The sequence below is a fragment of the Bombina bombina genome, chromosome 7 (genome assembly GCF_027579735.1).
Source record: "Bombina bombina isolate aBomBom1 chromosome 7, aBomBom1.pri, whole genome shotgun sequence".
Classification (NCBI taxonomy): Eukaryota; Metazoa; Chordata; class Amphibia; order Anura; family Bombinatoridae; genus Bombina; species Bombina bombina.
The window spans coordinates 52,449,560-52,469,451 of record NC_069505.1 but is presented as its reverse complement, the minus strand read 5'-3'; the positions used below and the strand labels follow the sequence as shown (position 1 = coordinate 52,469,451).

The following is a 19,892-nucleotide window of genomic DNA, read 5'->3' as shown; positions in this document are numbered from 1 at the left end:
TGCTCATTTGAAATTCAGAGTAAGTGAAGGGACAGAATGGGAATTCAAAGCAGCCCAGGAAAATGTTGAAAACCAGAGCAATTTTGAGTCTGTAGAATAGGATGGGATATTCCTTCCCCTAATATATTTTTTCAGAATTAAATTATATGTTTGTAATTTAAAAGAAAAGGCCAAATTGTTGTTATATAGGTACCCTACAACCTTATTTCATCCATGACTCCCTTTCATAGTGTGAAATGATTATCCATATGTGATCTCAAAACAGTGTGTCACTGTGTATCTTAAAGGGATATGAAACCCCCAAAAAATATTTTAGGATTCAGAAAGAGCATGACATTTTAAGCAACTTTCTCATTTACTTCTGTTTTCTTTGTTCTCTTGGTATCCTTTGTTGAACAGCAGGGAAGTAAGCTCAGGAGCATGCACCTGTCTGGAGCACTATATGGCAGCAGTTTTGCAAGAATATTATTCATTTGAAAGAGCACTAGGGGGCAGCACTATTTCCTGCTATGTAGTGCTCCAGATGCCTATCTAGATATCTCTTCAATAAAGGAGATCATGGTAATAAACCGGGTTTTATAATAGAAGTAAATTGGAAACTTTTTGTAAAATTGTATTATCTGTCTGAATCACAAAAGGACATTTTGGGGTTTCATGTCCCTTTAACTAGACACAAGCAACCATTAAAAAGAAAGCTATTAAAAGGGTAAATGGTCTAGGCAATAAAACTTACAATTAAATACTTTGTGACTTTAATACATATAGTTTAGAGGAGAAAGGAGGGGGGATACAGCTACATCGCCTCACCAGCAGCACCGGGAAATCTCCTGGTGTCCTGGGAGGCCAATCCGGCCTTGAGTAAGCGCTATTGCATTACCTTATTTTTATGCATTTGTTGTATACGCAATTATACTGTATTTTATGGTTGATCTACAACCATTTAAAGGGCCATTAAAAAATACCCTACTATGTGTTTAACCCCTTTGCAGCGGTTAAACACATAGAGGTGCAGGGTTGTTATTCTTTAAATAACATGCTCTAACAAGCTTGTTAGGCTAATAAATTGACTTGTTAGGCTAATTAATTGGCTTGTTAGGCTATTTGACTTGTTAGGGTAACCAATTGACTTGTTAGGCTAATTAATTGGCTTGTTAGGGTAACTAATTGACTTGTTAGGCTAACTAATTGACCTGTTAGGGTAACCAATTGACCTGTTAGGCTAACTAATTGACTTGTTAGGCTAACTAATTGACTCGTTAGGCTAACTAATTGACCTGTTAGGCTAACTAAATGACTTGTTAGGCTAACTAATTGACCTGTTAGGGTAACCAGTTGACCTGATAGGCTAACTAATTGACTTCTTAGGCTAACTAATTGTCTTTTTAGGCTAGCAAATTGACCTGTTAGGCTAACTAATTGATCTGTTATGGTAACTAATTGACCTGTTAGCCTAACTAATTGACTTGTTAGGCTAACTAATTGACCTGTTAGGCTAACTAATTGACTAGTTAGGCTAACTAATTGACCTGTTAGACTAATTGACCTGTTAGGCTAACTAATTGACTAGTTAGGCTAACTAATTGACCTGTTAGACTAATTGACCTGTTAGGCTAACTAATTGACCTGTTAGGCTAACTAATTGACTAGTTAGGCTAACTAATTGACCTGTTAGACTAATTGACTTGTTAGGCTAACTAATTGACCCGTTAGGCTAACTGACCCTCGGTTCAGCTATGTTTTCCAGTCTATTAACATGTATAATTGTATGAGGTGCACATTTGAACATTAAATATTAAACCAGAACCAATAGCAATGAGGAAAGAAGTAATTTTAAATGCAATCCTTTCAAAACATGCTTGTAAAACAGGTTGTGTAAATGCATAGAATTGTTAAATATACACACGTCTGTTTTGTTATGGTACAGTAGCTGGATAGAATGAGGTGTGGTCTGGATTTTTTACCTAAACCCTTACTCTGCTTGCAGAATTTAAAGGCACGTGAAACCCAAAGTTTTTTTGTTTTTTTTTTTGTGTTTCAGATAGATCATACAATTGTATACAACTTTCTAATTTACTTCTATTATCTAATTTGCTTCATTCTCTTGGTATCCTTTTTTGAAGAAGAAGCAATGCACTACTGGGATCTAGCTGAGCACATCAGGTGAGCCAGTGACAAGAAGCCACCAATCAACAGCTAGTAGTGCATATGTTAGAGTGGACTGGGCGTTTTTTTTCTGCCTGTTAATTTTATTTGTTTACTAATGTTTTGAAAGTGTTTTTATTGATGCCGGCACAAGAGAAACTCTTTCTATGCGTCGCAAAGCAATTGGTTGCGAGATTGAAGCGCCGCCATTGACTGCAACAGAGCTGAACTCGCAACTGACTGCTCTGACAAGTGCGGGTATAGATGTTTATGGAGACTGCAATTTTGGAACGGCAAATTTTCAGCAAGTTTTTTTAAGCAATATATTCATTTTTTACAAATTGGTTTTAGTGACTCTAGGTCAGTGACACAGAATGGGGACAGTTGCATTGTGATGAAAAATGTCCCAAACCAGTAAAGAAAAAGTCAGACTTTTATCCCACTAGTTTTAGGGGTTCGTGTTTGAATGTATTTCATAGAAGAGTAGAACAGGAAATCATAGAATTGGGAGAAAATAATAAGGTCAAGGGTTTCCGTCATAATCTTTCTATCAAGGAGAGAAAAGCTCTAAATGAATTACAGGATAACGACGACATTGTCATCAGGTCTTCGGACAAAGGTGGCAATGTCGTTGTTATGAGAAAGGAAGAATACTTCACAGAGGCAGCCAGACAATTACAGGATACAGTAACATTTAGGAGTTTAATGTACAATCCTATACATGAATTTGATCACAAGATGAGGAGATTGCTTCAGCAGGCTGTGGCTTTGCATATTCTGACGGAAGATGAGGTTGATAACCTGATTCCTGAGCACCCAGTTGTGCCCATTTTCCATTTTTTACCCAAGATACATAAGGACCCCAAAAAAACACCTGGGAGGCCTATCATTTCGGGGATGGCTCACTTTTTGAGCCACTCTCCGAATGGGTAGACAGTATATTACAACCTCTGGTTAAGAATTTGAGTAGTTATCTCAGAGACTCGGGGCACCTATTATCTATCTTGAATAACATTAGGTGGAGGGATGGGTACAGCTGGGTGGTCATTGATGCAACAGCACTTTATTCAAGCATTCCTCATGCTTTGGGTATAACAGCTATAAAGTTCTTTTCTTCTGTTAAGTGTGATCAGTCCACGGGTCATCATTACTTGTGGGATATTAACTGCTCCCCTACAGGAAGTGCAAGAGGATTCACCCAGCAGAGTTGCTATATAGCTCCTCCCCTCTACGTCACCCCCAGTCATTCTCTTGCACCCAACGACTAGATAGGATGTGTGAGAGGACTATGGTGATATATTTCGTTTTTATATCTTCAATCAAAAGTTTGTTATTTTATAATAGCACCGGAGTGTGTTATTCCTTCTCTGGTAGAATTTGAAGAAGAATCTACCTGAGTTTTTCTATGATTTTAGCCGGAGTAGTTAAGATCATATTGCTGTTTCTCGGCCATCTGAGGAGTGAGGTAAACTTCAGATCAGGGGACAGCAGGCAGATTAATCTGCAAAGAGGTATGTAGCAGTTTATTATTTTCTGACATGGAATTGATGAGAAAATCCTGCCATACCGTTATAATGTAAACTCAGCCTTGAATGCAGTAGATGTAGCTGATATCAGGCTGTCATGTATGTATATTTTACACTTCAGTTTTCTGGGAAATGGTACTTCTCTGGCTTTTAAACTGTATACATAGACTTAACCTATTTTGCAGGGACTTGCAATAGGTTTTAAATGACAATTAATTATTGAGGTAAAATGTTTTTTTGCTGGCATGTAAAAACGTTTTTTTCTCTGAGGTACTGGGTGAAAAAATGTTTTGGGCACTTTTTTTCCACTTGGCAATAGTTTTGATTTAAATTAGAGCAGTTCACTGATCCCTCTCACTGTTATGTGTGTGGGGGAGGGGCCATTTTGGTGCTTTCACTATGCATCAGAAAAACTCAGTCAGAGGTTCATTTTCTTCCTGCATGATCCGGTTCATCTCTACAGAGTTCAGGGATCTCAAGAGTCTTTTTTGAGGGAAGTAATCATACAGCAGAGCTGTGCTGATTGTATTGACTGTGATATAAAAAACGTTTATTTGTGTATTTTTTTTTTCTGCTGCCTGGGTTAGTTATCATTTGCTGAGGGGAACAATCCTTTGCTAAAACTGTATATTCTGACAAAGATTGATGCTATAACTTAATTATTTTATCTGTTATAATATTTTTCTGTGCTTCTTAAAGGCACAGTTCGTTTTCATATTATTTGTGAATTACTTTGAAAAGTATTTCCAAGTTGCTGTTTATTTGCTAGTGTGTTAAACATGTCTGATTCAGAGGAAGATATCTGTGCTATATGTGTTAATGCCAAAGTGGAGCCCAATAGAAATTTATGTACTAAATGTATTGATGCTACTTTAAAAAATAGTCAATCTGTACAAATTGAACATATTTCACCAAACAACGAGGGGAGAGTTATGCCGACTAACTCGCCTCACGTGTCAGTACCTGCATCTCCCGCTCAGGAGGTGCGTGATATTGTAGCGCCGAGTGCATCTGGGCGGCCATTACAAATCACATTACAAGATATGGCTACTGTTATGACTGAAGTTTTGGCTAAACTACCAGAACTAAGAGGTAAACGTGATCACTCTGGGATGAGAACAGAGTGCGCTGATAATGCAAGGGCCATGTCTGATACTGCGTCACAGTTTGCAGAACATGAAGACGGAGAGCTTCATTCTGTGGGTGACGGTTCTGATCCAAATAAACTGGACTCAGACATTTCAAATTTTAAATTTAAGCTTGAGAACCTCCGTGTGTTACTAGGGGAGGTATTAGCGGCTCTGAATGATTGTAACACAGTTGCAATCCCAGAAAAAATGTGTAGGTTGGATAAATATTTTGCGGTACCGACGAGTACTGACGTTTTTCCTATACCTAAGAGACTTACTGACATTGTTACTAAGGAGTGGGATAGACCCGGTGTGCCTTTCTCACCCCCTCCTATATTCAGAAAAATGTTTCCAATAGACGCCGCCACACGGGACTTATGGCAAATGGTCCCTAAGGTGGAGGGAGCAGTTTCTACTTTAGCTAAGCGTACCACTATCCCAGTGGAGGATAGCTGTGCTTTTTCAGATCCAATGGATAAAAAATTAGAGGGTTACCTTAAGAAAATGTTTGTTCAACAAGGGTTTATATTGCAACCTCTTGCATGTATTGCGCCTGTCACGGCTGCAGCAGCATTTTGGTTTGAGTCTCTGGAAGAGACACTTCAATCATCCACACTAGATGACATCACACACAAACTTAAATTCCTTAAGTTAGCTAATTCATTTATTTCAGATGCCGTAGTACATTTAACTAAACTTGCGGCTAAAAATTCAGGATTCGCCATTCAGGCACGCAGAGCTCTGTGGCTAAAATCCTGGTCAGCTGATGTTACGTCTAAATCTAAATTGCTTAATATTCCTTTCAAAGGGCAGACCTTATTCGGGCCCGGCTTGAAAGAGATTATTGATGACATTACAGGAGGTAAAGGTCATGCCCTGCCTCAGGACAAGGCCAAAGCCAAGGCTAGACAGTCCAATTTTCGTTCCTTTCGTAATTTCAAAGCAGGAGCAGCATCAACTTCCTCTGCTCCAAAACAGGAAGGTGCTGTTGCTCGCTACAGACAAGGCTGGAAACCTAACCAGTCCTGGAACAGGGGCAAACAGGCCAGAAAACCTGCTGCTGCCCCTAAGACAGCATGAATTGAGGGCCCCCGATCCGGGACCGGATCTAGTGGGGGGCAGACTTTCCCTCTTCGCCCAGGCTTGGGCAAGAGATGTTCAGGATCCCTGGGCGTTAGAGATCATATCTCAGGGATACCTTCTGGACTTCAAATCCTCTCCCCCAAGAGGGAGATTTCATCTGTCAAGGTTGTCAACAAACCTAACAAAGAAGGAAGCGTTTCTACGCTGCGTACAAGATCTTTTATTAATGGGAGTGATCCATCCAGTTCCGCGGTTGGAACAAGGACAAGGGTTTTACTCAAATCTGTTTGTAGTTCCCAAAAAAGAGGGAACCTTCAGGCCAATCTTGGATTTAAAGATCCTAAACAAATTCCTAAGAGTTCCATCGTTCAAGATGGAAACTATTCGAACAATTTTGCCCATGATCCAAGAGGGTCAGTACTTGACCACAGTGGATTTAAAGGATGCTTACCTTCACATACCGATTCACAGAAGTCATTACCGGTATCTAAGGTTTGCCTTGTTAGACAGGCATTACCAGTTTGTAGCTCTTCCATTCGGACTGGCTACGGCTCCAAGAATCTTCACAAAGGTTCTGGGCACTCTTCTGGCGGTACTAAGACCGCGAGGAATTTCAGTAGCTCCGTACTTAGACGACATACTGATACAAGCTTCAAGCTTTCAAACTGCCAAATCTCATACAGAGATAGTACTGGCATTTCTAAGGTCGCATGGATGGAAAGTGAACGAAGAGAAAAGTTCTCTCTTTCCACTCACAAGAGTTCCCTTCCTGGGGACTCTGATAGATTCTGTAGAAATGAAGATTTACCTGACAGAGGACAGGTTAACAAAACTTCAAAGTGCATGCCGTGTCCTTCATTCCATTCAAGAGACCAGAAATTCTCTTCTATGGTGGCTTTATCGGCCACATCTGTCCAGGGGAATGCCATTCAGCAGGCCAGACTGGTCAATTGTAACAACAGACGCCAGCCTACTAGGTTGGGGCGCTGTCTGGAATTCTCTGAAGGCTCAGGGACTATGGAATCAGGAGGAGAGTCTTCTTCCAATAAACATTCTGGAATTGAGAGCAGTCCTCAATGCTCTTCTGGCTTGGCCCCAGTTAGCAACTCGGGGGTTCATCAGGTTCCAGTCGGACAACATCACGACTGTAGCTTATATCAACCATCAGGGAGGGACAAGAAGCTCCCTAGCAATGATGGAAGTATCGAAGATAATTCGCTGGGCAGAGTCTCACTCTTGCCACCTGTCTGCAATCCACATCCCGGGAGTGGAGAACTGGGAGGCGGATTTCTTAAGTCGTCAGACTTTTCATCCGGGGGAGTGGGAACTTCATCCAGAGGTCTTTGCCCAAATACTTCGACGTTGGGGCAAACCAGAGATAGATCTCATGGCGTCTCGACAGAACGCCAAGCTTCCGCGCTACGGGTCCAGATCCAGGGATCCGGGAGCGGTCCTGATAGATGCCTTGACAGCACCATGGACCTTCAGGATGGCTCATGTGTTTCCACCTTTCCCGATGCTTCCTCGATTGATTGCCAGAATCAAACAGGAGAAAGCATCAGTGATTCTAATAGCGCCTGCATGGCCACGCAGGACTTGGTATACAGATCTGGTGGACATGTCATTCTGTCCACCTTGGTCGTTACCTCTGAAACAGGACCTTCTGATTCAGGGTCCTTTCAAACATCAAAATCTAACTTCTCTGAAGCTGACTGCTTGGAAATTGAACGCTTGATCTTATCAAAGCGTGGTTTTTCTGAGTCAGTTATTGATACCTTAATACAGGCTAGGAAGCCTGTTACCAGAAAGATTTACCATAAAATATGGCGTAAATACCTATATTGGTGCGAATCCAAAGGTTACTCTTGGAGTAAGGTTAGGATTCCTAGGATATTGTCTTTTCTACAAGAAGGTTTAGAAAAGGGGTTATCCGCTAGTTCCTTAAAGGGACAGATCTCAGCTCTGTCCATTCTGTTACACAAGCGTCTGTCAGAAGTTCCAGACGTTCAGGCTTTTTGTCAGGCTTTGGCCAGGATTAAACCTGTGTTTAAAGCTGTGGCTCCACCATGGAGTTTAAACCTTGTTCTTAACGTTTTACAGGGTGTTCCGTTTGAACCCCTTCATTCCATTGATATAAAGTTGTTATCTTGGAAAGTTCTATTTTTAATGGCTATTTCCTCGGCTCGAAGAGTCTCTGAGTTATCAGCCTTACATTGTGATTCTCCTTATTTGATTTTTCACTCGGATAAGGTAGTTCTGCGTACTAAGCCTGGGTTCTTACCTAAGGTAGTCACTAACAGGAATATCAATCAGGAGATTGTTGTTCCATCCTTGTGCCCAAATCCTTCTTCGAGGAAGGAACGTCTTTTGCACAATCTGGATGTAGTTCGTGCCCTTAAATTTTATTTACAGGCAACTAAAGATTTTCGACAAACGTCTTCCCTGTTTGTCGTTTACTCTGGTCAGAGGAGAGGTCAAAAAGCTTCTGCTACCTCTCTCTCTTTTTGGCTTCGTAGCATAATTCGTTTAGCTTATGAGACTGCTGGACAGCAGCCTCCTGAAAGAATTACAGCTCATTCCACTAGAGCTGTGGCTTCCACTTGGGCCTTTAAGAATGAGGCCTCTGTTGAACAGATTTGCAAGGCTGCAACTTGGTCTTCGCTTCATACTTTTTCCAAATTTTACAAATTTGACACTTTTGCTTCCTCGGAGGCTATTTTTGGGAGAAATGTTCTTCAGGCAGTGGTTCCTTCTGTATAAAGAGCCTGCCTATCCCTCCCGTCATCCGTGTACTTTTGCTTTGGTATTGGTATCCCACAAGTAATGATGACCCGTGGACTGATCACACTTAACAGAAGAAAACATAATTTATGCTTACCTGATAAATTCCTTTCTTCTGTAGTGTGATCAGTCCACGGCCCGCCCTGTTTTTTAAGGCAGGTAAATATTTTTTAAATTATACTCCAGTCACCACTACACCCTTGGCTTCTCCTTTCTCGTTGGTCCTTGGTCGAATGACTGGAGGTGACGTAGAGGGGAGGAGCTATATAGCAACTCTGCTGGGTGAATCCTCTTGCACTTCCTGTAGGGGAGCAGTTAATATCCCACAAGTAATGATGACCCGTGGACTGATCACACTACAGAAGAAAGGAATTTATCAGGTAAGCATAAATTATGTTTTTGGACAGAGACACTAATTTTTCTGTGGAATTCAAATTGTTTCTCTGTGATGTGGTGGAGTTCCTACTACAGCACAATTTTTTCCTGTTTGATAACACATATTATTTGCAGGTTTGTGGCACAGCGATGGGGGCCAAGTTTGCCCCCTCGTTTGCAAATTTATATGTTGGGTGGTGGGAGCTTACACACATTTATGGAGAAACAAATCCTTTCAGCTCTAATATCATACAATATAACAGGTTTATAGATGACCTGATTTTTGTTGTGGAATATCCTTTTGAGTTTGAAGCTTTTTTGGAATATGTGAATAATAATGAGCTTGGGCTAAGATTCACAGGAGAGCAAAATAAAGATAAGATTAATTTCTTGGATTTGGAATTGACAGGCTCAGCTGCACAGGGCTTAATTGTAACTGACACTTTTAGAAAGTCTACAGCGGGCAACACAATCTTGCACGCAAATTCTTGTCACCCGGTGCACCTGATCAAGTCAATTCCAAGAAGCCAACTTCTAAGATTAAAAAGGAACACTAATTCTGAATCATGTTTTGAAGTGCAAGCTGGCAAGTTGATTAACAGACTTAAATACAGGGGCTATGATGAAACTAAAATGTTGCAGGACTTTCAGGAGATTAAAACAATGGATTCCAAAACTAATAAAAGGAACAAAGAAAGGAATTGGAATTTGGGGGGAGTTAAACAACCAGTTGTTTTCTCCACTGAATACTCAATTCAGTTTAGGCAAGTCTGTGACATTATTAAGAAGAATTTAGAGGTCTTAAAGAGTGATGACATTCTATCACCTTTAATAGAAAATATAAGATTTGTCTAAAAAAAAACACCAACTTTGGCAAGTAAATTGTCTCCAAGTTTGGTCTATCGGAAAGGCAATTGTACTGGAACTAATTGGTTAAATAAAAAAGGCACTTTTAAGTGTGGAGTTAGCAATTGTGGTACTTGTGAACATATTTTGAAAGGTGAATCCTTCAAAAGTACTACAACAGGGAAGGAATACAAGTTTAACCATTATGGAAATTGTAGCACAGAGTACGTTGTGTATCTCTTGGAGTGCACAATTTGCCACGAACAATATGTTGGTCAAACGACTCGTAGTCTGAGGACTAGAATTGGAGAGCATAAAAGAGATATTAAGAACTATAATAAGGACTCTGGAGTGGCTAGGCACTTTAATTGTTTTCATTTTTTGAATAAACCTGAAATAGGAGTGAAAATAATAGATTTTGCTAAATTGCCACCTAGGGGTGGAAATAGGAATAAGATCTTACAGAAAAAAGAGCTTTATTGGATATTCACATTGAGAACAAAAATGCCACTTGGCATGAATAAAGAATGGGATATGAGTTATTATGTGGATTGAATTTCTGAAAGATGTGTATGTGTACATTGCACATCCCTGTATTTATATTTGTGTTGAAGGTTGGACTTTAGGGTTCTTTTCAGCTGTCATGTATCCATTTTTGTGGAATATAATAGCTCATTTGATGAAACAGTTAAACATTTTTATATCATATGTATATGTCTGTAATAGGTCTTACACTTGTTATTCTCTTTTGTATTTCTCTATATCTTTCTTCAGGTATTAAAGGATAAATAAGAATCATTTAACCCAACATTTCCTGTTTTTGGATATAAAACTATCTTGCGGCATTGTGTGAATTGTCATATATATGAATGTATTGATGGGATTCATTTCATATTTATATGAATGGCAATATGACATATTTCAGCAAGATAGAAACTCAACTCATATAAGATAATATGGATTTATATAAATTTGTGCAATTTTGTAATCTCTTCTTCATTATGGTATTTAGGGTTAATAGTATTTATGTAATGAATGTTTACTCCCATGTCTAATTTTGGCAGGTTTTGTATTATGCGATACATTCATTTATTTGTTTTTTAACCCTATATTTACATCTTTGAATTATTGATTTTGTCAGTGTAGTGTAACTGAAACACTGTTTTTAATATGTAACATGAGTGGCACTGCTCCATCCCTTTAAGTTTGTATTATGGCTAATAGTGCTCAGCTGTTTGCTTTGGGCGTATAGCGTATAAAGGTGTGGAACAGTGGACACTCAGATTATCCTATGACTAAGTGCCAGTTGGGCACGAAACACGTAAGGATGTCTTGTGTTTACCCTCATTGTTGGATTGTGTTATTTTAAAGCATTCTAATAAAGTGACTTTTAATTTTCCCTAAGAGTGCTGCTTTAACGTGGTTTTTTGGATCTTGGTATTATGGCTTGCTCAGCCGTCAAGCGTGCACCACGTCACAATATTCAGTTCACGCCCCAAACAATTGCAGCACGCTGTGTCTGTCAGTGGAGGAGACTGTCGGCTTTAGACCTGAGCAGCGTAGAGGATCTGTCTAACCAATTGACCTGTTAGGGTAACTAATTGACCTGTTAGGCTAACTAATTGACTTGTTAGGCCAACTAATTGATCTGTTAGACTAATTGACCTGTTAGGCTAAGTAATTGACTTGTTAGGCTAATTAATTGACTTGTTAGGGTAACTAGTTGACTTGTTAGGCTAACTAATTGACCTGTTAGGCTAACTAATTGATATGTTAGGCTAACTAATTGACTTGTTAGGCTAACTAATTGACCTGTTAGACTAATTGATTTGTTAGGCTAACTAACTGACTAGTTAGGCTAACTAATTGACTAGTTAGGCTAACTAATTGACTAGTTAGGCTAACTAATTGACCTGTTAGACTAATTGACATGTTAGGCTAACTAATTGACTAGTTAGGCTAACTAATTGACCTGTTAGACTAATTGACCTGTTAGGCTAACTAATTGACTAGTTAGGCTAACTAATTGACTAGTTAGGCTAACTAATTGACCTGTTAGACTAATTGACTTGTTAGGCTAACTAATTGACCCGTTAGGCTAACTGACCCTCGGTTCAGCTATGTTTTCCAGTCTATTAACATGTATAATTGTATGAGGTGCACATTTGAACATTAAATATTAAACCAGAACCAATAGCAATGAGGAAAGAAGTAATTTCAAATGCAATCCTTTCAAAACATGCTTGTAAAACAGGTTGTGTAAATGCATAGAATTGTTAAATATACACACGTCTGTTTTGTTATGGTACAGTAGCTGGATAGAATAAGGTGTGGTCTGGATTTTTTACCTAAACCCTTACTCTGCTTGCAGAATTTAAAGGCACGTGAAACCCAAAGTTTTTTTTTTTTTTTTCGTGTTTCAGATAGATCATACAATTGTATACAACTTTCTAATTTACTTCTATTATCTAATTTGCTTCATTCTCTTGGTATCCTTTTTTGAAGAAGCAGCAATGCACTACTGGGATCTAGCTGAGCACATCAGGTGAGCCAGTGACAAGAAGCCACCAATCAACCGCTAGTAGTGCATATGTTAGAGTGGACTGGGTGTTTTTTTTCTGCCTGTTAATTTTATTTGTTTACTAATGTTTTGAAAGTGTTTTTATTGATGCCGGCACAAGAGAAACTCTTTCTATGCGTCGCAAAGCAATTGGTTGCGAGATTGAAGCGCCGCCGTTGACTGCAACAGAGCTGAACTGGCAACTGACTGCTCTGACAAGTGCGGGTATAGATGTTTATGGAGACTGCAATTTTGGAACGGCAAATTTTCAGCAAGTTTTTTTAAGCAATATATTCATTTTTTACAAATTGTTTTTAGTGACTCTAGGTCAGTGACACAGAATGGGGACAGTTGCATTGTTCCTAGTCTTTCCGCTGCAGAGGGGTGACAAAGCTTATTCTAAGATCAGAGTTTTTCGATTTGTTAACTTTCATTAAAAAAATAAACTTTCATGATTCAGATAGAGCAGCAATTTTAAGCAACTTTCTAATTTACTCCTATTATCATTTGTTCTTCGTTCTCTTTGTATCTTTATTTGAAAAAAGCAAGAATGTAAGCTTAGGCTATATTAGACACCAATCAGCAAGCGCTACCCAGGTGCTGAACCAAAAATAGGCCAGCTCCTAAGCTTATATTCTTGCTTTTTTTCAAATACCAAGAGAATTAGGAAAAAATGATAATAGGAGTAAATTAGAAAGTTGCTCAAAATTGCTGCTCTATCTGAATCATGACAGAAATTTTTTGACTAGACTGTTCCTTTAAAGGACCAGTCAACACAGATTTGCATAATCAACAAATGCAAGGTAACAAGACAATGCAATAGCACTTAGTCTGAACTGCAAATGAGTAGTAGATTTTTTTCCTGACAATTTTAAGTTATGTCTTTTTCCACTCCCCCTGTACCATGTGACAGCCATCAGCCAATCACAAATGCATACACGTACCACGTGACAGCCATCAGCCATTCACAAATGCATACACGTACCATGTGACAGCCATCAGCCAATCACAAATGCATACACGTACCACGTGACAGCCATCAGCCATTCACAAATGCATACACACTTATTCTTGCACATGCTCAGTAGGAGCTGGTCACTCAAAAAGTTTAAATATAAAAAGACTGTGCACATTTTGTTAATGGAAGTAAATTGGAAAGTTGTTTAAAATGGCTGCTCTATCTGACTCATGAAAGTTTAATTTTGATTGAGTGTCCCTTTAAGATAAAATACAAAATGCAGGTATATGAAGCACTCATATCTGCCATAATTTTAATTATAATATGTTGTTTGATGTTTTCTTTAGGAACTACATGGGTTAGTGAAATTGTGGACATGATATATAATGATGGAGATCTTCAAAAATGCCGGCGTGATGCTATATATAACAGAGTACCATATATGGAATTTAGACTCCCTGGAATTCCATCAGGTAACATATGCCAAGATTTAATATTATAGAATTTGTAAAACGTAATGCACTACACAGAGTGACATTTCAAATGCAAAAAATTATAACTTTATTATTACGTACACATATGAAACATTTTATCCCACGTGCATATAAGGGAGCAAATAGTACTTAGTAAATAAATGCTATGGGCTACATTTATCAAGAATCGAAAGTCCCAATCGGTTGCAATTGATATTTATGAACCCTTTTAGGGTTAGCGGATTAAAATCCCCCTTATTCAACCGCAAGTGATTAACAAGCACTACTCTCATGCAATAGGTTGTGCGAGGACTGGGGCGACATTGCATGACCAAATGGTAAATATGGGGAACAAAAGCACCCCACAATTTGTAATGCAATGTGGACAGATTCTTATCATGTGAACCCTGTCTGTCTGCAAATTGATAAATCTAGCCCTAAATATGATGACATATCCAGAGCAGATATTAATCTGAGAATATAATGTAAATGTTTTTTTTTAAATTACATAAGATGTTTAAATATTAAAAAAATATTTGCCAAATTTTTGTTTATATTAAGTAATGTGCACTGTTAAAACATAGTTTTCCCTCATCTGTCTCTTCTGATGAGGCAATTAGGGACAGATAAAGTGTACAAATAATGACTGTGTGGGATATAACAATGTTAAAGTAATTAAAGGGTTTAAAGTCCCTTTAATATTGTTATATTCAACACAACCATTGTTTACACACTTTATCTGTCCCTAATCGTCCTCAACAGAAGAGATTAGATCAGGAAAATCTAAGTTTCAACACTGTGGCATTAATTATTTTCTAGATATTTTCAGTTAAATTACGAAAAAGGTAAATAAAATAAACAAAAGAATATTGCAACTTTTTTTGACTACATATAATTAAACTTTTTATATTACTATTTTAAATATATAATGTCCCTTTAACAACCTGCGTATTTGTTTTTTTTATATTTAATTGTCTTTATTGAATTTTATATATAGTACAGTACATTAGTTCGCTCATGTAATAAAAGCAGTTCACTTGGATAAATGCAGTATCTATACATTACTCATAGCTTCATAAACAACCAATGCACTTTTTTGGTTGATTTTAAGATAAACAAAACAATAACCAAACTGTATAACTTACCAAGTCTCTCTTGTGCGTGTTCCGTGTCATACTACGAGGGCCCCCTGCACAGCGTGTCTTTGTCAGATCCCCCAGACCGGCTTGTTTATCTCTCTAGCCTCCAGGTCGTGGGAAAGTGGGAAGGGTCAGTTCTGTCATATTGTTTCTATCTGTCATAAGTCAAATATTCTTTTCATGTCACACTCGTATCTTGTGAACACTTCCTAGTGTTAAGGGGCATCTTATGTTGTAATTCATCCCATATAAATTTTAGGTCGTGAAAGAATGCTATTTTGTTAGATTTAAAGTAACCATATTCCTCCATAGACAGGGTGTCCTTCATGAGAGCCGACCACTCCCCAACTGATGGGCATATTTGAGTTTTCCACCCCCGGGCTATTAATAGTCTAGCTGTGTTAAGTGATAGTTGAATTAGTCTGCTTCTTAACCTACATTTACATTTTGTGGGGAGATTCAATAGTGCTACTTCTGGTTCTAAGGTAAAATGACTGTCTGTGTCCAGTGTGTTGCTAACCTGCTCTTGGATCTTTTCCCAGAAGGGTTTGATTTTGGGGCACTCCCACCAAATGTGGAGAAGGGTCCCCCGCGATCCGCACCCTCTCCAACAGAGTTCAGATGAGGAAGGAAATATACTCTTCAGTCTTGAGGGGGTGAGGTACCATCTTGTTAACAGTTTAAAGTTAGTTTCCAAGTATTTTGTGGAGAAAGATGACTTTCTGATACTCTGAAAAATATGATCCCACTCCGTCTCTGTTAGTTCCCTACCTAGATCTTTGTGCCAACGGTCAACGTAGTCAGGTAGTCCCCCTTTTTGGGCTTGGATCAAGAGTTTCCTAGCTAATGATAAAGTGTGATGTGCGGGGAGGTCAGCTGTACAAGTCATTTCAAATGGAGTTAGGTGCCTGGTCAGCAGTTGTTTCTGTGGGTGTGTTTGTATGAGGTGGTGTATTTGGTTATATTTTAACCAGTTTGTGAAAGCGCCGCCTAGTATGTCCGTTAATTCTTGCCTTTGTTTAAGTTTCCCATCTCTAACCAATGAACTAAGTGGAGTTGTGTAACCCATTTCCCACATATTTGAATTTGTTTTGTCAAATCTGATTCCTCCCTTCAGTTCTGCGTTTGGGGAAATGGGGAGCATAGGGGAAATCGTTGTGGAGATGCCTGAGTATTTTTTAATAATACCGTCCCATGTATCGAAGACATGTGCAAGTAGAGAATAGCATTTTAGCCATGGTGGTCTATTCTGTTTTTCTATCCAACATAAGGCCCCGGGGTTGGGTGTATGCAAGATGTGGGAGTCCATTGGGATCCACGCCTTCCTATCTTTGTTTCTATGCCAGTCTATTATTCTTTGAAGGCTCGTAGCTTGGTAATATGTCTCAATGTTTGGCAGTCCTAACCCTCCTTCCCTCACGGCTCTGTACATTGTTAGTTTTTTGATTCTGGGCTTTATTTTCCCCCACACAAACTGATTCATGATTTTTTGGGTTTGATCTAATAAGTGGCGTGGAAGGGCTATAGGTATTGCTTGAATAGCATAAAGTATTCTGGGTAATATATTCATTTTCAAAATTTGAATTCTTCCCCACCATGAGAATGGGCGATCTTTCCAAGTTTGTAGATCGTGTGAGATTGAGTTGATAAGGTTTTTAAAGTTCAATTGTAGAAGGGATTTGGGGTTCTGGGTTAAATAGATCCCCAAATATTTAATGGCTTTTGGTTGATGTTTAAATGGGCAGTGATCTAACAGGGATTTAAACTTAATTCTAGAAAGGGAGATGTTTAATATTTCGGATTTCTGTTCGTTTACTGAAAAGTTAGAAAATTCCCCAAATCTTTTTAATTCTTGTAATACTGCAACGGTGGAAGGTTCTGGGGAAGATAAGGTAAAGAGGACGTCATCCGCATACATTGATATTTTAAAGTCTAAGGGACCTATTTTAATTCCCGATATTAATGGATTATTCCTGACTCTCTGTGCTAGCACCTCCATACTGATGATAAACAAGATTGGGGAGAGGGGGCATCCTTGTCTCGTTCCATTACTTATTTCAAATGGGTCTGAAACCAGGCCATTAACTCGTACTTTTGCTGAGGGGGATTGGTATAAACATTTTATCCTACGAATCATCTTTTCTCCCACCCCTATCTTACCCAGTGTGGCGAATAGAAAGTTCCAGTCTAGGCGATCAAACGCCTTTTCGGCGTCAGTTGAAATTATAATCATTTCAGTATTGGTTGTTTTAGCGTATTCTATTAGTTGGAGTACCCTGATAGTGTTGTCCCTCGCCTCCCTTCCTGGGACAAAACCAGACTGGTCTGTGTGAATTATTTGAGGTAAGATTTTATTTAATCGATTGGCCAGAATTTTTGTATAAATTTTAAGATCCGTATTTAATAGTGATATGGGTCTATAATTACTTGTAAGTTTAGGGGATTTGCCTGGTTTAGGTATGACGGTAATGTGGGCTTCAAAACATTCTTTAGGGAGCTGTCCAGATTCGTCAATTTGTTTAAAAAGGGCTAGTAAGTGTGGAGCTAATTGATCTCTAAATTGTTTATAGTATTTATTAGAAAACCCATCCGGTCCTGGGCTTTTATTGGATGGTAGGCTATCTATCGCTTCTAAGATTTCTTTTAGGGTGATTTGGCTTTCTAAGACTTCTCTATCATCTGGTTGTATCTGAGTCAGGTCGGATTCCTGGAGGTATTGATCTAATGTATTATTCTGTGGTGTCATGATGGGCTTAGGGAGATTGTATAAGTCTTTGTAATAATCTTTAAAAGATTGTGCTATTAATGTAGATTCTACGATTTCTGCTCCTCTGTTATCTGTTATATTGAAGATGTGGTTGTGGAGGGATTTGCGTCGTAGGGCCCTGGCCAGTAGTGTACCTGCCTTATTCCCTCCCTGATAGTATAGTTTTTGTAGGTATAATGCTTTTCTACATGCTTCTTTATTTAAGTATTCCTTTAAGAGGTCTCTCGCTTTGTTTAGGTCTATAAGAGATTTCCTCTCTGATGGGTTATTTTTGTGGGCTATTTCCGTTGTTTGGAGGTTTTGTAGCAATTGTGTATAATATGCGTTTGCCTTGCGTCTATGATTGATTTTGTCTCTCATAAACTGTCCTCTCATGTAAGCTTTATGAGCTAACCACACCGAGGGTATCCCACTAGAAGTGTTTAAATTTGTCCTGAAAAATTCAGTGATGTCACTTAGTACTTGTGTATGGGTGATGGGATCTATGAGACGCGTTTCATCTAGTCTCCATAGGTAGGGAAGCACTGGGGCTGATGGCCATTCCAGGCTCATAGAGATAGATGCATGATCGGACCAGGCTATTGTCTGTATATTTGCATCCCTAATCAATGATATACTCTTATGTTCTATAAACCAGTAATCAATTCTAGAATATGATTTTGCCGGGTTGGAATAGAATGAGTAGTTGCGTGTGGTCGGATGTAGGAAGCGCCATATGTCAATCAGTGTGAGTTGTTTTAAAGTGTTATTAATGGAGTGTCTAGTGCTTTTAGTGGTGGAGCTAGAACCTTGAGAACAATCAACTGCAGGTAGTAATGCGACATTAAGATCTCCTCCCAATATTAATATCCCTTTCTGAACTTCTAGTATTTTGTTTCCAACTCTTTTAATGAATTGTGCCTGCCCCGTATTAGGAGAGTAAATGTTGGCCAGGGTAACCCAATTATTGAACAAGGTTCCAACTAGGATGATGTACCTGCCCTCCTTGTCTGTGTATTTGTCTGTTAGTTGAAAGGGAGTATTTCTGTTAAATAGTATTCCCACTCCATTCGTCTTTTTCTCGTGTGAGTGAAGGAAGAGGGATGGGAACTCTTTGGATTTAAAGATGGGTTCTTTGTCCTTGAGGAAGTGTGTCTCTTGGACAAATACTATGTTCGCTCCCTCTCTCTTGAACCAATTAAGAGCTATAGATCGTTTAGTGGGGGAGTTAAGGCCTTTACAATTTTGTGATAATAAGGAGATGTCCCTATGTGTAGTCCCCATTACACTATAAGATTGTGTGTGCGCTGATTTTTATCCCAGTTCTCAATGGGGTGGTCTTTGCATGTGTGTCTCTTGCTTACCCTATGGAGTTCGTCTTCATACCAGAGAGGAATGTCTGCCGTCAATTTTGTGAGTATGTCTGTCGCTGTGCAGTTGGTCCTCGAGCATTGGAAAGTAGAAAAAAGCATTAGAGACTTGGTTAACATTAACACGAAAAAAACAAATAACCAAACAACAATACAAAACCAGGGATTTATAATCCCATAACTGGACTCTGTCCTGAAGGAGGGAGTCGTTGGGGAAATAACTCAACCAATTAGGTTGGATGGCAACCCTAGGGGTGCTTTCTAATTTTTGGGATATTAGCAAATGTGCTGCAGTGGAATACTATAAAACATTAATAATAAATTTTAAATCTACATTGTTAATTATGAACATTAAACAGAGGGACCACCCAGAAATCTGGTATGTCCTATACACTTATATCTCATTAGCTGTAAAGAAAAACATTATTAGCTATAGACAGTAAGCATAGGGAGCATTCTAGGATCTGACATGAAATATACAGTTATATCTCAATTATACTGGATTACATCATTAATGGCTTCAAAGTTCCTTAACCCCATATTCTCTGCTATAGGTCAATATCTGGCTCATCATTTGATGCAGTCTGTGCTGTTAATGTGTCTCTTGGTCTCTTCTTGGAAATTTTCTGCCAGTGATGCCTTTGAGGTTGTGGTTGTGTGGAATCTTTTCTTTGAGTAGAGTTATGGGGGGGTTCTAATGCGGGGAGCGAAGGAGGAGGGATGTCCAACGATTTACAGAACTGTTCCAAATCATCTGGGGTCC

At 38.9% G+C, this 19,892-nt stretch overlaps 1 protein-coding gene across 1 annotated transcript in view; it reads left to right on the top strand.

The window, feature by feature from the left end:
* LOC128665865 (sulfotransferase 1 family member D1) overlaps window positions 1–19,892 on the top strand; it is a 150,384-nt gene that overhangs the window by 72,073 nt on the left and 58,419 nt on the right. Inside the window, exon 3 of the mRNA XM_053720102.1 lies at window positions 13,749–13,874. Coding sequence (XP_053576077.1) covers window positions 13,749–13,874 — 126 coding nt within the window. The remainder of the gene's footprint in view (window positions 1–13,748; window positions 13,875–19,892) is intronic.